This window comes from Recurvomyces mirabilis (genome assembly GCF_035927965.1).
Source record: "Recurvomyces mirabilis strain CCFEE 5264 chromosome Unknown scaffold_13, whole genome shotgun sequence".
Lineage (NCBI taxonomy): Eukaryota > Fungi > Ascomycota > Dothideomycetes > Mycosphaerellales > Teratosphaeriaceae > Recurvomyces > Recurvomyces mirabilis.
The window spans coordinates 170,984-186,795 of record NW_027041947.1 but is presented as its reverse complement, the minus strand read 5'-3'; the positions used below and the strand labels follow the sequence as shown (position 1 = coordinate 186,795).

Sequence of the window (15,812 nt, the reverse complement as noted above, 5' to 3'; positions counted from 1 at the left end):
ATGTCCGAGCATGTGAAGGTCACGTCAATGGCTGCATTACGACGCCTATCATAGCTACCTCATGACGGTAACTGCGGAGACAGACAACTTGTCCTGACCCATGATAGCCTTGAATCAATTCGACGAGACAGCTCACCCCTAAAGGCCCATCCCATTCTGACCCCCATGCTGACCATCCATTCCATATGGCATCATCTGCGCCTGGTGACCCTGCGGCATCATCGGATACTGACCATGCTGATGCATCATCCCATTCCCATACGGCCCTCCCAGATGCTGTGCCTGACCATGCATACCCGCATGCTCCGGCGGAAGCTCATACTGCAAATGCTGATGATCATGCTGATCTAGATCCTGCTGATGCTGCGACAACTGCTGCTGCTGTGGCTCGTCATCAAGACCCTGATGCTCGTGTTGCTGAGCGCCGAGATCGACATCAGCTTCCTCCCCACCGCCTTCCTCGTCGTCTTCGCCAGCTGCTTGGCCGGTGAAATTTTCCACGCGCTGAAAAGCCGTGGTACCGGATCCAGAAGTGAAACCATCACCGGTACTGCCGCCACGACCAACACTCACACTAACAATCTCGCCCGTCTTGAGCATCTTGGTCCTCAGCTGGCCCATCTTCCGCTTCATGCGATCTCGAAGCTGATCATCGTGGATTTCGGGGCTCCAGTCACCTTTGGTCAGATCCACGAGGTCGTACAGATCATGATACATCTGGCCGAAGACCTGCTCGTTGCTGGGACTGTAGGCATAGCAGCCGTATTGGTGCATGAGATTCGCCAGCAGGCCCTGTGCCCGAAGCGGCCAGATGTCTTTGCTCGTCACCCACTCTGCTGTTAGATGATCGCGTCGTCTAAGAGAATGCGTCAGCACACTAATGGATGAACTTCGTCGAAGGCATGAAATAGTGACATACCGGCTTCTCCTCTCCAACTCCCTCAACATCCTTTCCTGCCTCTCGGCAGTCCTCAGCTTCGACTCCTGGATCTTCTTCTTGGACCTCGAATCCCTCTTCGGTGGCGTGGGCGCAGCAACAGCGGTCCGCGGGTTATATAGCGTTGACGGCGTAGACGGGGGCGCAGACAGAGGTGTAGTGGCAGCGGCAGCGGTCTTTCGACTCGTCGAAGCAGCAGGAGAGCCCTTAGCAGCCTGCATTCGACGCATTTTGAGCTTCAACTCAACTTCACGTTTCTGTAGCGCGATCTGCTGCAATTCCAGCTGCATCATTTCTTCGTCGTCTTCAATGTCGACAGGTGGGGGCGGTGGCGCTGGAGCTGCTTTGGCCGGCACAGGTATCCGCTTTGTTGGAGCTTGAGGTGCCTGCTGAAGCTGATTGCCAGGCATCATAGGCGCATATGGAGACTGATACTGCTGTCCCTGCCTTCCTCGCGGTGCAGGTGGCAAGCTCGGCTCCTCATCCTCCTCCTCCTCTTCATCCTCCTCCTCAGGACCATGATCCAACCCACCCTTCCTCCCCTTCCCCCTAACCTTATCCCCCTTCCTCTCAAACACTCGCCGAATCGTCCTCGTGCCCACAACAATCGAATACCGATCATACAACCACCACAACATATCATCCACACTCAACTCCGGATTGCCCCTCACATGCTCAAACAGCGCGGCCTCGACCTCCGGCGTCAACACCCGATGCCTCCCCGTCCGACTCTCCGGCGGTTTGCCTATGCGCCCGGTACGTTCGAGCTCGACTTTCCATCTTCGGATCGTTCGATCCGAGACGCCTGTCTCCTTCTCGATGGCCTCTTCGTCGCGTCCAGATTCGAGGAGTGAACGGACGTGTTCGCGTTGAGAGGGCGAGTAGGCTTTCCCCATCATGTAGGCGTGAAGCTCGGCTATTGAAGGTGGTGCATAGGCTCGGTGGCCGTATTGTGAGGTTCATGACAACAATTGTGTCAGCCACGACTTTCGTGACGCTGCCCGTTGCGACGCTTAGCGGAACTGCGCCGCTTCTTGCTCGCTCTTCCTTGATTCGTTGAAGCATGCAATATCAGGTTCGTGTTCGATATCACGTCAGATTACGGCAATATGCGCTGCATGCTACATTGCTAACATTATACAGTAGTCACGCGGCAGACGACCCGTATCGGGAGATGATGATCTATCTATGGCCAAGTAATTGCGAGATCAACTTCACAGGCGAGTAGGTAATTCAAGGTACAGTATTCCGCCATTGCTAAGCAAGATGCTGGCTCAGTCGACACTACCATCATGCATCTGGCGTCCATCCCTTTGTTCGGGTTGTGGTACAGGAAACGCCTGCTCAGCACACAATCCCTCTCCTGGAACTTGCTGTTTCGAGTGTCTCCGCTCAAAGAGAAGAGCCGCAACCTTTAGCGTGATTCCGTCCATCGCTAAACAACCACGCCGGTCAGGAAGTATGTTCTCTACGGACTCTGATATAGCCCGCAAATACTTCACATCTCTCCTTCCCAGCACGGCTGTTTATAGATCTTCCAGGCAAAGTTCACAGCCACGTGGACTCGGCTCGGCCGTTATAGGGTCACTGATGGAGCAGTCCGGCTTGGCATAGCCGATATGCCACCCTTAAAGCAAGCCACATCCGCGCTTTAATCCGCTCTCACCGAACACCTCATCTCGTTAGAGCAGAGACCGCACTCCGGCGTCCAACCGCTAAACGGCACACCCAATAAGAAGCTTTGTAAGGCTGAGTCGGCGTGGTACAGTGGCTGACTGTGCATGATTGCGAAAGGGATGCAAATCCCTGTCTATCGGCCTTATCAGGAACAGAGTCTTGCTTGTCAGCTCGTACACGGGCCCGCTAAGAGAGATCATATCTGCCATGTCGACCACAAGCCGTTAGATATGAACGGCGACAAGCGAATCCGACCGCGGTCGAGAGCAGATGCGGCGTCGTGGCGTCATTCGATCCTGTTTCGAGGAATGGAGGGGGTGAGTACCGGCGTTGGCGCTGGCTGTGCCGTCGTGGTTGAGAGTGTTCATATAATCATATGACACTCCTTACCTCGCTGTTCCCTGGCCCTCTCTAATCTCCTGCGATCTGGTTTCCCATCTGTTCTGTTCTGTTTCGACGACCTTCACGTTCCTTACGACAACTACGATGATCAATCCTCGAGCCTCCATCGCCGGGATTGGCGGCTTGATAATTCTACTATTGCTGGTGTTTGGTTTCCACAGCGGAGCTGGTTCAGATCTACATATGAAAGGTCTCTCTTCGCGGCGGCAGCATAACGATGGAGACCTTGACAACATACAGAACACGACGATGGGAGTACGTGCCGAGATGCACTGAACACACAAGTGGAAGAGTCGAAGGGCTGACAAGAAGCAGTTCGAGAAGATATTCGTGATCAACCTCCCGAAACGAACCGACCATCGTGACGCTGCATCCCTCGCTGCGTATCTCACAGACCTCGAGATCGAATACGTCGACGGCGTTACCGAGATCGAGGAGAATACGCTCCCGCTTGGTGGCGATACTATCACCAACAAAGGAGCGATAGGCGCATGGCGAGCTCATATGAATGTTTTCAGAACGTGAGTGACCGGGCCTCGTGGCTGTTCTTTGGGTTGGTGAGACTAACATGATCTAGTATTGTCGAGCGAAACATCAGCACGGCACTAGTCATGGAAGACGATTCTGACTGGGACATCCGCATCAAGTCTCAAATGCGACGCTTCGCCGAATCCTCCCGCCTTCTCGTCCAGCCACTCCCAGGTACTACAGATGAGTTCCTCGATCCAACCTACTACTCCTTCGATTCCCCGAGCCAACGCGACTTCTACGTCGGCGAACATCAAGTGACCGAGCCTACGACCTCCCCCTACGGCGATGTTTCCAGATGGGACTTCTTTTGGCTTGGCCACTGCGGCGCCAAATTCCCTCTTCCCAAAGACGCACCCCTCCCGCAAGGCCGAGCGGTAATGCTCGACGACGAGACCGTCCCCGAGAAACAACACATTGACGCTCAATTCGGCGACGGCCTCCTCGCCCAAGAGTACCCACAACACACGCGCGTCGTAAGCCGCACCCACGACAATGTCTGCACTTCCGTCTACGCCATCACCCTTGCAGGCGCCAAACGCTACCTCTACGAACTCGCCCTGCACAAATTCAATAAGGGTGTCGATCTCCTCATGAACGATATGTGTGATGGTCGCGACGGCCGACCCATGCGGACATGCTTGACCGTTCACCCGCAGCTGTTTCAACATCATCGCCCCATTGCGAAGAAGACGAGTTTCTCGGATATTGGCGATTTGTCGGGCGATGGGTACAGTGATCAGGCTTTCACGAGGAATATAAGGTGGGCTACACGGGTGAATTTTAGGCAGTTGGTTTATGGGCAGACGAATTATACGGATCTGTTTCCTGACGGGGAGGAGAGGCCGGATTTGCATACTTGATATTTCTTCTTATTCGTTTGTGCTTGACTTGTGAGCGATTTTAAGCAAGGCGCTGGCGGAGCATCTGGTTATTATCGTAGTTGGTGGAGACCATAATGTATGGACATAGTCTGCATTATATCACATATATGCGAGCGAGCATTGCTGTCATGATGAGCTTTTCATCTGTCGAGATCATGTTCACTATTCTGAGGGGGCAGGTGTTGACAATGGAGCGAAAACTAATATAGCCTACTGTTCTGCAGGCCATAGCTGCCACAGATAGCTTTAGGGAGGCTATCCAATCGCGGAGCCTTCTCCCCTCACCTTACGCACTTATGAGAGTATCGGGCTCTCTCTGAAACCATGTAGATCCTGTCATACGCATGGGATGTTGTATATAACAGTATTCGGAGTACAGGTCCATGCATTACAGAAGGCCTTTCTTCTCTCGTCTTCTCGTGACTAGGCCCGTGCATCTGACTAATCCATCTGATGCGGAAGGTGAAGTCAAGGAGCTCGTCATCGTTCGGCCCAAGTACGTTCTCAGTTCAAGAACCGATCAGAACGTCCTGTAAGCAGTTCACCATTGTAAGTGTCGTTTTCTACTCCTACGAGCACTCAGGCAGCCTCATATCCACATTTCACGGCTTTCAGCCTTCTCACAGTCATGGGAGGAGGACCAGCGAAAGAGCATCTGCTCTGCGTGTTACCACAACCCGAGCCAACGGAGATCCTTAAAACACTACGAAAGAAGTTCCCACATATCGACATAGAGTACAAGCAAGTCAGCTTCACTCACGACAAGGATAAGCTACGCGAAGAGCTGCCCTCCAAGATCTGGCGAGATGTAACAATATTATACACACTATTCGCGTTTCCGGAGAAGCTATCAGATGCGCCCAATTTACGTCTCGTACAACTGGCAAGTGCCGGCAGCAACCAGTTACAAGATCATCCCATATACACTGATAGCGATATCACCATCACAACATCGTCAGGCATCCACGGCCCTCAGATAGCCGAATGGTGCGTCATGACAGCTCTAGTACAAAGCCATAAGTACAATACCCTTCATGACCTTCAGAAAGAGCACCAGTGGGGTCAGACTAAGGGCGACTTTCATACGGTGCGTGACATGGTAGGGCGGCGGCTAGGTGTCCTGGGGTATGGTAGCATTGGTAGGCAAGTCGGAAGAGTTGCGAAAGCACTTGGTATGGATGTCATTGCATATACTGCCTCCCCGAAGGATACAGCAGAGAAGAAGAAGGACCAAGGATTCATCGTGCCACACACTGGCGACCCAGATGGCGACATACCTTCGGCGTGGTACTCAGGCCTAGACAAGAAGAGTCTGCGACATTTCCTGGCCCAAAACATAGACTGGCTTATCGTGTCCGTGCCCTTGACAGATCAAACAAGACACTTCTTGTCTACTCCAGAATTCAAGGCACTGAGCCAGGACGGCAAGAGTCCAGCTTTCGTGCAGAATATCGCTCGTGGCCCGATCATCGATCAGCCAGCGCTGATCCAGGCGCTCAAAGACGGCACAGTCGCAAGCGCAGCGCTGGACGTGACAGATCCGGAACCATTACCCGAGGATAGCGAGCTATGGGATATGAAGAACGTTACTATTACACCACATGTCAGCGGCACAGGCGCAGCATACGAGGAGCGATCCTTCAAGCTCTTTCAGACAAATCTTGATAGGAGAGAAAAGGGCGAGAAGCTGCTGAATGTTGTGCGGAGAGATAGAGGCTACTGAGGCCAAATTCAAAGTGGCTGGCTCACAAGCTCGCTTTCAACACCATCCCAGCGCCATGCATGTGGTCAGGTCCAGCGCTTGGTTTCCTGCCGCATACTACCGTCGAGTGCTCATGGACTTAAAACAAGCCCGCGTTCTATTCGTCTTTCGCAGCCCACGGTGGAGCTCATACACCCAATGTTGACACTTGCTCGGGTACGCTTGCCGGCCCACTCTTGCGGGCAATGTCTGGCGGCATGTCGAGCTGCGCCATCTCTGCACTGCGTTTGATACCTGCAGCCGTCTTCGTAAGCGGTTCGCGCTGAGGTGTTGTCTCTACTTCCTCGACCTTCTTGGCAGCCTTGTTTGTAGCCTTTCGCTCTGCCTTCGTCATCTTTGCCTTCTCATACTCTCCAATCTCAAGACCTTTGTCCACTCGACGAGCCAAAGCTTGGGACCCATCATCATAGCCTAGAGCATTGACCAGCTCACTGTAGCTTTTCGTGAGCTGCATTTTTTTGTATGTGTTATTCTTGCCAGGTATCATTTGACCTAGCAGGTACTTCGTGTTGCCCCAACGATTTTCCACTTCCAGAGACGTCTTCACGTATTCCTTGACCACTTCCTCCCATGGCGCCATGCCGCCTTCCGCTGTCGGTCGGAAGACTGATGGGTTGGTCTCCGCTGCCGTGGCAATCATGGCACCGTCGCATCCGAATTCCGACACGAGATTGAGAGCCTCGTCGCGTGAAATCACGTCGCCGTTCATGAGGCAGGCAACTCCTGCTTCTCGACACACATTGGCAACCATCTTCAGCTGGTCTCTGATAGCACGTTCTCGTGGACGCATGGGTGTGGTGCGGCAATGTACAGTCAGGCCAGTAATTCCTGTTGCGCACAAGTTGCGGACAAGCTTCTCCGTCTCGTCTGGAGTGTCCAGGATACGTATCTTGACACTGATGCCAATCTCGTTCGGTATGCCGACTTCGCTGACGAGTGCACGCAAAATCACGCACAACTTGTCGGGTGTCTTGAGCAGAGCTGCGCCCATTCCACCACTTGTGCTGAAGGGCTTGGGACATCCAGCGTTCACGTCGATGCCGGCGACATCCTGAGCCACAAGTTTCGCGGCCTGGACGGCAGTTTCAGGGTTCGCAGTGCCGATTTGGTAGATCAGGCGCTTCCCTTCACGTGAGGGATGGAGTCGATAGATGACACTTTCTCGCTGCTCAGAATTTATGGCTGGATTCTTCGCACCATTCGAAGATAGTCGTGTGAAGTCCACGGTACCAGTGACAGCGTTGAAGTGTCTCGTCGTGCCAATTAGGGCCTTGTCAATGGTTTCTGGACCCCAAACAAGATCTGCACCATATTTCAGTGCCAGTAGCCTCGAAGGACATTCACCGCTCCGCACCATTGGCGCCAAGACAATTTTGCCTCTGTAATCGACGCCATGACGAGGGATAGGCACTTTGTGCGGTGGTGATGCTGTCATCTTGGAAACGCTGTGAAGTGCATGCCTGAGCATGAGGCTTGGCCAGATCGCTTATCCTGGATGTATCGACTCCACTGCAGCTGGGTAGCGCGAGGATGACCAGTTCCCGTAGGAGGCGTCAGGCCACGTGGACAAATCAAAGTGTCCTTCAATTATACCAGCACTTGCACCGAAAACTGATGGGTGCTGCAAGCTAACGTACTGGGATTGGTTTTTGCCACTTTCCGAGATCTAATGGTTGCCCCATGTTCGAAAAGAGATTCGAGAAGTTGGAACAATCTTTAGCGTGCGGCTGTATCAGGCCTCGCTCGCGGGAGGCGGGACAGTAGCTCCCGTCAAAATGACTTCGGGAACATTGGAAGGTCACCTCACACGCGGCAACGCACTTGGGCGGCAAAAAGCAATCGTGCTACTTGGCATCAGTGCCGCTCGATATTTGACTACGAAGCGATTCAGTCATTGCGATCTATGATATTGATGGAAGACGTGCCTACGTCAGCCCCTGCACTTCCTCCAGCGACGACGACCAAGCCTTTCTGTCTGCTTCCTCTATAACCTGTAGACACATGACGCATCATGATGGCCATCGATATCCCAGGGTGCAGTCTGTCTTGTTGAAAGCACCGATGCTGAAATGGCCACGGTCCAAAGCATTCCTTCATGATCGCGATTGCTGTAGAAGGGAGATTCCGGTAGCAAAAGCTTCGCATCTGATTGGTCGGAGCAATGAACCTCATTGTCAGGTCGAAGCGACACATGATTCCCAATATCGTGTAGCGCGTGGAAAATAGCGATACAGCGCCCTAGCTTCATGACAAACTTATATAGTATACGCTACTCAGATCATCTGCATGCCCATCACCTGGACACATGGAATATCGCATCGTATACTGAGGAAAGTGAGGTAGCGCGGTCCAGAATATGTCGTGTGGTCGTAATATTCTTAGGCTCGGGCCTTACTTGCCGAGTGTGATTCAAACCTCCAACGTTCGCGCGCCGCCTCAGATCGGTCTTCCTTTCTTCCCGCCGCGTTCGCTCTGCTACGCTTCCTACATCCACCTCACGAAACTTGATCCGTTGCATCTGGCCGGCGTCTGACATTGATCATCCCACTCCCGCACCACTATCTCCTGCTATTGACGGACTTTATGATCGCTTAGGCATTTGTCTCTACATTTGTATGTGACAAACCTGACTGCTGGCTACGAGTTCCTTGAACCGTGACTGGCCATCCTCGCCACGTTGCCGACCACGAATCTCGCAACTACTCTGGTGCGCAATTGCAAAGTCATCGAAGGCTCAGTCGAGGAGTGCCTGCACATGAACGCATCTACTGATGGCGACCGTCGGCCTTCTGGATGGCCAAAGTCGTGACCGAGATGACAGTCCACTCGTGACCGGCGATGGCGCGACTTCTGTTTCTACGACTACGATGTCGTTACCGGAGCCTGGCAAAGCAGAAGCACGAGCGACAGCCGACATTGTGACTGGGCCTGCCTATCAGCCCGCGCCTGAGACTGCAGCAGCCTCATCTCACAACAGCGGCGCTCCCGTCGCTGCACAAGCCGAATCGCAAACTTCACAAACCGTATCTGACGTGCAAACCTCATCAATACACATGGATGCGGCTGATCTTGCTATGGCTGATAGCGCAACATACGGTACTCGGTCACGCAACCGCACCGGAAATGCTCGTGTCAATTATGCGGAAGACCAGGACATGGATTTTGACTACGCAACGGCGATGACGACCAATAAGAAGAAACAGCCAGCAGAACAGCCCGAGCTTCCAGAGGTCGAACGCACTATGCTGCTGTCGAGACTGAACGTCGTAAGCTCGAAGGAATCCACTCCCGCAACCAGTACAGCTGCGGCGACAACTTCGAAAAAGCGGAAGGCGGCCAGCGCAGTCCCCCAGCATTCTCACGCACCAACGCCACCAGTCACGCTTCCGCCTGTACCCGCGGCCATGTCTCGCAAGCCCATTACCAATGGTACCACGACGACGTATCGAGAGACTAATATCATGACTTTCCACAAGCACAAGAACTGTTTGAGCAAGAAAGGCGAGCTCATTGCTGACGATGGCATGAAGCTTGCAATCAACGGTAAGCCTAACCAAAAAAGCCTCCTTTTTTTGAGGTCGCGGCCTACCCCGCTTCGCAACTATATCGGAGATTCTGAGCCAAGCTAACACGAGCCAATAGATCACGTGTATCTTGTATGCGAGCCTCCCGGCGATCCGTACTATCTATGTCGTGTCATGGAATTCTTGCACGTCAGCAACGATGATCCGAATTCGCCTGTTGAGGCGCTGCGTGTGAACTGGTATTACCGTCCTCGCGACGTGCAACGCTTCAATAGCGACACACGACTCGTCTACGGCACTATGCATTCGGACATCTGCCCGCTGGCATCGTTGCGTGGCAAATGCACAATCAAGCATCGATCCGAGATCGAGGATCTCGACGTCTATCGTAAAGAGCGCGACTCGTTCTACTTCGTGCAAGTGTTCGATCGGTTCATCCGACGCTGGTACGAATGTATACCAGTCTCTCAGATCATCAACGTTCCGGACAAAGTCAAGAAAGCATTGGACGAACGCTGGAAATTTGTCGTCGTCGAGATTGGCCGTGTCAAGGAGCTCACCAGCGCTGTCAAGACATGCAAGCGATGTGCTAGATACTGCGCTTCGCATGACTCTGTTGACTGTGCTATCTGCAAGAACTCGTATCACATGAATTGCGTACAGCCACCATTACCGAAGAAGCCGTCACGTGGCTTCGCGTGGGCATGTGGGCCTTGTGGCAGAGCATCAGAGCGGAAGCTGGAGACGCGCAACACTCCCACCCTTAGCGGCGACGTAACGGAGGCGGAAGAAGAAGTCGTCGAGGAGGAAGAGCAGCCTGGAGAATCGAACGAGAGCACTAGAGCGCCGAGCCCAACCAACGATGATATGGCTATAGATCCGCACCCGGTCACTGCTGCGGAAGTCGCATTGGCCAAGATGTGGCCGATGCGATATCTGGGTATCCACTGTAGAGTGGAGGATGCTTTGCAGTACGACGACCGTGCTATCTACCCTCGAGCCAGCTCTCGACTAGGGCCGCGACATCAGGCCAACACCAACGTATGGCACGGCCGACCTGTCGAGCTCGTCAAAGCAGCCGAGATCAAGAAGCGCTATAATAAAAACCAAAGTGGTAAGAAAGAAGGCAAGATGACAAAGGAAACAATTGCAGCTCTGGAAGCAGATCGCGAGGAGAAAGCACGCCGTCCAAAGTGGGTGCAAGATGAGCCTGCTGGTTATGTCGAACGAGGAGAAGACTACCCCGAGGATGATCCACGATGTACCTCCAAGCTCATCTTCAAGATGCCGGAGCAAAGATCAGCTGCTGAAGAAGTCGCTATGGTGGACGACTATGTTAAGAAGGCCAGATTCCACTCTCGTGCTATTGGTGTTCCGCCTTTCGGTGTCAACTTTCTGGACAAGGCTATGGAGCTTTTCACAAAGTACAAGTACGACGCAAACGCTTCCCTGAAGAGACTGCAAACGATGGACCGCAAGAAAGATATCCATGAGCCAATCCTTACCAAGCAGGAACTTGCCAAGTTTGAGGAGGGCGTTGCGAAGTTTGGCTCGGAGCATAGGCTTATCCGCCTGCACATGAAGACGCAGCTACCAAACTCCGACATCGTACGCTTCTATTACCTGTGGAAGAAAACGCCGAAAGGAAGAGAAGTCTGGGGCAACTACGGTGGCCGGAAGGGCAGCAAGCGAAAGGTTGAGAGCGATGCAGGGGCCAAATTGCAAGCTGAAGTTTCGAACGATGCCGATGACTCTGCGTTTGACAACGATAAGGCAATGCGGCGAAGCCGTGGTTTCATCTGTAAGTTCTGCAACATAACACATGCCCGCCAGTGGCGAAAGGCTCCTGGTGTGTCGGCCGGTCAGACAGTTCTTGCAGATGCCAAGCATGGAGCCAAGGACAAGAAGGACCGCCTGATGCTCGCGCTTTGTCTAAGATGTGCTGGTTTATGGCGCAAATATTCTATTCAGTGGGAGGATGTCGACGAAATCCAGAAGAAGGTCGCACAAGGTGGAGGTCGTGCTGTGAAGCGGCGTATTGATGAAGAGCTGCTTCGTGAGTTGATTGCTGCCAACGAAGCAGCCAGCATGGCTGCGCAGGAGCCCACTCCTCCGTTGCAGTCAATTGAGACTCTCGGCGAGCCACCCAAGAAGAAGACGAAAATGGATGCTACTGTGCTCCCTGTTGAGCCACCGAAGAAGAAAGAGAAGCCTCCGCCACCACCAAAAGAGCCTACACCTCCGCCACCACCGATCATTCCTACGCAGCCAACTTGGAAAGTGCTTCCCTGTGCGGTCTGCAAGGGTGTGGATGACACTGTATCCTGCTCTCACTGCAGACTAACTGTGCATCGACGTTGCTTCGGGGTTGCTGATACCGACGGCATCCGGCCCGATGGCTCCATCCACTGGGTGTGTGAGCAGTGCCAAAACGATCGTCATCCCGAGGTGTCAACGGAGTACGCTTGCTGTTTGTGCTTGACAGAGGAAACGTTGGTCGATCTGGTCGAGCCGCCGAAGGTCTCGCACAAGAAGAAGACCGACCGCGAGCGCGAAAAGGAGCGGATGGAAAAGGAGCTCGCAGACAATATGCGGATGGAGTATCGCAACAAACAACTTACCCTCAACCGACCGCTTATACCAAGAGAACCTCTCAAGCGGACTTCCGGCAACAATTGGGTTCATGTACATTGTTCGGTCTGGACACCCGAGATGCGCTACAGCAACGCTCAGAAGCTTGAGATAGCCGAGGGTTTCCAGCAGATACCGGCTGCACGCTATGAAGCTGTCTGCAAATTCTGCAAGAACAAGGGTCATGACGGGAAGGTCAGAGAAGATGCTGGCGCTTGTGTGTCGTGTTTCCAATGCAATGCGAGCTTCCACGCTTCATGCGCCTACGAATTTGGCTGCCAGTTCGGCTTTGATGTCACGCCTGTCAAGGGTTCACGCAAGGATCAGATTACAACCGCACGGCTTGGTGAAGAAGCTGGATCCTTGACGGCAGCGATCTGGTGCAAAGATCATGCTGTCAAGTCCATAATTCACACGATCGACGAGGTTGTTGATGATAGCGGTCGGACCGCACTTCAGGTGTTCGTTGAGAACTACAAGCAAGCAGACTTGACACTTACTGGCACCGTGCGGAAGGCGAATATGGTGCAACTGACGAAAGATAAAGGCCAGCAATCGCTCCAGATGACTGCTGCTAACATTCGACGCGAGTCTGGGGCTCACAGTATTGCTGCCGCTGTACGTCGCGGTGCCCGCAACTCTTCCGTCGCAGAAGCCAAGGCAGCAGCAGCAGCAGAAGACAATGCCACTCAGATCTCAGATGGGCCAGCAAGCGAGCCCGAGAGGCGATGTGCAAAGTGCAAGATCGACGTCACACCACGATGGCACGCACTCGTCAAGTCAGCACCACCGACCCCACCCAAGTCGCCCGTGCCGAGAAGGCTGTCCATGACATTAGGCGAGTATGCTGATATGCAGCGCGAGAAGAGTTCGAAAGAACGAGACTCGGAACCCCGGCACAGCTTAGGACCAGTCGTTACAGGACCTGCGGACATTACTGGAGCACCTGCCAGTGTCGTCCCACAACCAGAAGGCCGACCTCAGCAGAATATCAGATTCATGGCTCCTGGCGCGAATGGTCGAGCTTGGGATGGTATGCCCAGCCGGTATGGCTCACAGTCGCATGCTCAGGATGAAGTGCGAACAAGTGAGCAGCAACATATGCCTATGAACGGGGTTGTCCCGTCTCGCGAGTCGGTGCCTGCGCTGCCTAATGGTGACTCTGCGACATCCCACGAGCAGAATAGACCAGACGAAGGTCATCACAACCACAGTCTGCCACTCTATCACAACGCAGCTGCAGAACACACCCCACCAGCAGGTCAACCTGACTCCAAGCCTGTCGACAGTGGCCCAAAGTTTTTGTGTCACAAATGCTTCGTCAAGAAGAAGATCGACCCAACTCCTTCGCCTGTGCCGCAGCCAGTAGCACCGGCCGTATTGTCACCTCCACGACAATTCCCTCTGCAATTGGACTGGAGCAGACCACCTGGACCGCCCACTCAGCCGACGCACGATGGACCAGTAAGATTGCCATGGGATGAGCCACAGGGGACGGGTCAGCCGCCGCCGCCGCCGCAGCACCCCAATGGTAACGGTAACGGCAGTGGGCCGCCACCTAACATGTACGGCCCACCACCACCTCCAATGCATGGCTCTGGCTATCCTCCTTATGGTCAACCACCTAATGGCTACCATCAGCCGCCTCTACCACAGGCACACCACGGCCCGCCGCCCCCACCACATATGCACCAGCGCCAACCAAGCTATGGGTACGGTCCTCCACCGCATTCTCAGCATGGATATCCGGCCCCACCTCGTCCGGCTCAGATGCCGAACTACCCGCCAACGAACGGAGCCATACCGAATGGTGTGAATCATCCAGGTCATGGTGTACCACCACCCCTTCCATCACCCACGCATCCTTACCATGGGCCACCGCAGCAGTACCAATACCCGCAGCGGAGGACAGAGTCGCCTTTTAGTGCACAGCTACCGCCACTTGGCCAACCCCTGCACGCTAGCCCGCCGAACGCCTTCGCACGACCAGATGCGCCGAGCGGACCGCCAGGACAAGGCCAGCACGTGCACTACCCTTCGCAGCAAGGAGTGTATGGTCAAGCACCGCCTGCCCACCAGCCCCCTCCGATGCAACAAGGCCTCCCGCCTCAGCAAACTCCTACCTCTCAACCTCCAATGTCTCAGCCAACAGCTCAGCAGGCGGGTAATCAGACGCAGCCTGCAGGGCTAATTGGTCCACCAAGCCAGCACTTCCAGCAGCCATCACAAGCACAGGTTCTCCCGCCTCCAACAGCGCCAGAGACGCCACAGCCTGGGCAAGGAGTGCAGCCGTTGCAAGGAGGGCCATTGACTCCGCAAGTTGGCGAACAACCGCCTGGTATCAATGGTGCCAGCGCTAGTCCGAACCTGCGACATCTCCTGCACTGAGTTTGTAGGGATTGGGTATGTTAGATGAACTTGTTGATTGGAAAAGGTGTCGGACTGTACATGACAAGCCATGGCATGGGGGAAATTGTGTTGAACCATTGTTGGGTTGACTGTGGTTAGTACTATGTATTATGAAGGTCATGTTCTCTGTGTATGCTAGTACTGTTGTTCTACTTGATTCTCGATAAGCCTTCAATGGTAATAGGAGTGACTTGTATCCATGACAGCAGCGGATCGTATGTGTGATAGGCAGTCAATGGAGTGGTGCTCGTTCGAGCTCGTCCGGGGGCGAGTCAAAACGGGCTAACCGGATCTCCGGCTGAACATCCGCTCCAAGTCAATGTTCTTGATCGCCCGAGTCGCCTCTTACATTCGCAGCGATACCCTCGTCGACCACACAGCAATCTTACATTGTGCCATGCATCCCCATCTTCACACCAAAGATAATCGAGGTATGATTTCTTCTTGTTCACCATGTCCCACGCTGCCACCTGACAGGTTGCAGGTTGTGAGGAAGTCATGAACGCTCTGGAAGAATGCCATGCTCGAGGATTTCTCTGGAAGGCAGCCGGCATGTGCAATGGTTTGAAACGCGACGTCAACAAGTGTTTGAGGGCGGAGAGGTTGGATAGGACGGCGTCGAATCGGGACGAGGCGAGGGAGAAGAGGCAGAAGATGAAAGCTGTGTGGGCGGAGATTGATGCCAATTCTTGAGAGGGTCATCGATGCATACACTTGGTTTCATCGGCAATTATTTGTACGATGCTGCCAACAGACCCGAACGGACAAGAGGCTGGTGGTTGGTGCAGACCACAATATTGCGAGAGGACGTACTGGCCCTTTCAGCAGGATGTCAAGGTGAAGCGCGTTGGCAGTTCGAGTCCTGATTGGAGATTACTACAGGCGGAGGTCAGATTGTAGCGGCAAGAAGCACAACTCGTGACTCTGACGCGAGAGTCAAAGGCGGCACCAGGAGGCAAGAGCAGTGCAACGAAGCCACTCAGACATCACCAGCGACCGCACACGACACATCATTAGGCAAGTCGTCACCAGCCGTCAACACAGCAGTCTGCCACATA

General features: G+C 53.9%; 6 protein-coding genes across 6 annotated transcripts; 4 read left to right on the top strand and 2 right to left on the bottom strand.

Annotated features, from left to right (window-relative positions):
- Positions 1-138: 138 nt before the first annotated feature.
- On the bottom strand, positions 139-1,833 carry LTS14_005389 (uncharacterized protein; the record flags this gene model as incomplete). The annotated part of the gene is made up of 2 exons (XM_064838087.1): positions 139-856; positions 920-1,833. 2 exons carry the CDS (start codon positions 1,831-1,833, stop codon positions 139-141), a joined length of 1,632 nt encoding a protein of 543 aa, XP_064694172.1.
- A 1,432-nt stretch (positions 1,834-3,265) lies between these two features.
- LTS14_005388 (uncharacterized protein) lies at positions 3,266-4,407 on the top strand (the record flags this gene model as incomplete). Its single annotated transcript, XM_064838086.1, has 3 exons — positions 3,266-3,271; positions 3,332-3,537; positions 3,594-4,407. The coding sequence occupies 3 exons, from the start codon at positions 3,266-3,268 to the stop codon at positions 4,405-4,407; spliced, it is 1,026 nt and encodes a 341-aa protein (XP_064694171.1).
- A 404-nt stretch (positions 4,408-4,811) lies between these two features.
- LTS14_005387 (uncharacterized protein) lies at positions 4,812-6,151 on the top strand (the record flags this gene model as incomplete). Its single annotated transcript, XM_064838085.1, has 2 exons — positions 4,812-4,924; positions 5,044-6,151. 2 exons carry the CDS (start codon positions 4,812-4,814, stop codon positions 6,149-6,151), a joined length of 1,221 nt encoding a protein of 406 aa, XP_064694170.1.
- A 166-nt stretch (positions 6,152-6,317) lies between these two features.
- dus2 (tRNA-dihydrouridine synthase 2) lies at positions 6,318-7,625 on the bottom strand (the record flags this gene model as incomplete). The annotated part of the gene is made up of 2 exons (XM_064838084.1): positions 6,318-7,474; positions 7,535-7,625. 2 exons carry the CDS (start codon positions 7,623-7,625, stop codon positions 6,318-6,320), a joined length of 1,248 nt encoding a protein of 415 aa, XP_064694169.1.
- A 1,336-nt stretch (positions 7,626-8,961) lies between these two features.
- SNT2 (putative PHD type zinc finger protein with BAH domain-containing protein) lies at positions 8,962-14,733 on the top strand (the record flags this gene model as incomplete). Its single annotated transcript, XM_064838083.1, has 2 exons — positions 8,962-9,733; positions 9,833-14,733. 2 exons carry the CDS (start codon positions 8,962-8,964, stop codon positions 14,731-14,733), a joined length of 5,673 nt encoding a protein of 1,890 aa, XP_064694168.1.
- Positions 14,734-15,151: 418 nt separating this feature from the next.
- Positions 15,152-15,447, top strand: LTS14_005384 (uncharacterized protein; the record flags this gene model as incomplete). Its single annotated transcript, XM_064838082.1, has 2 exons — positions 15,152-15,185; positions 15,239-15,447. The coding sequence occupies 2 exons, from the start codon at positions 15,152-15,154 to the stop codon at positions 15,445-15,447; spliced, it is 243 nt and encodes an 80-aa protein (XP_064694167.1).
- Positions 15,448-15,812: the final 365 nt, after the last annotated feature.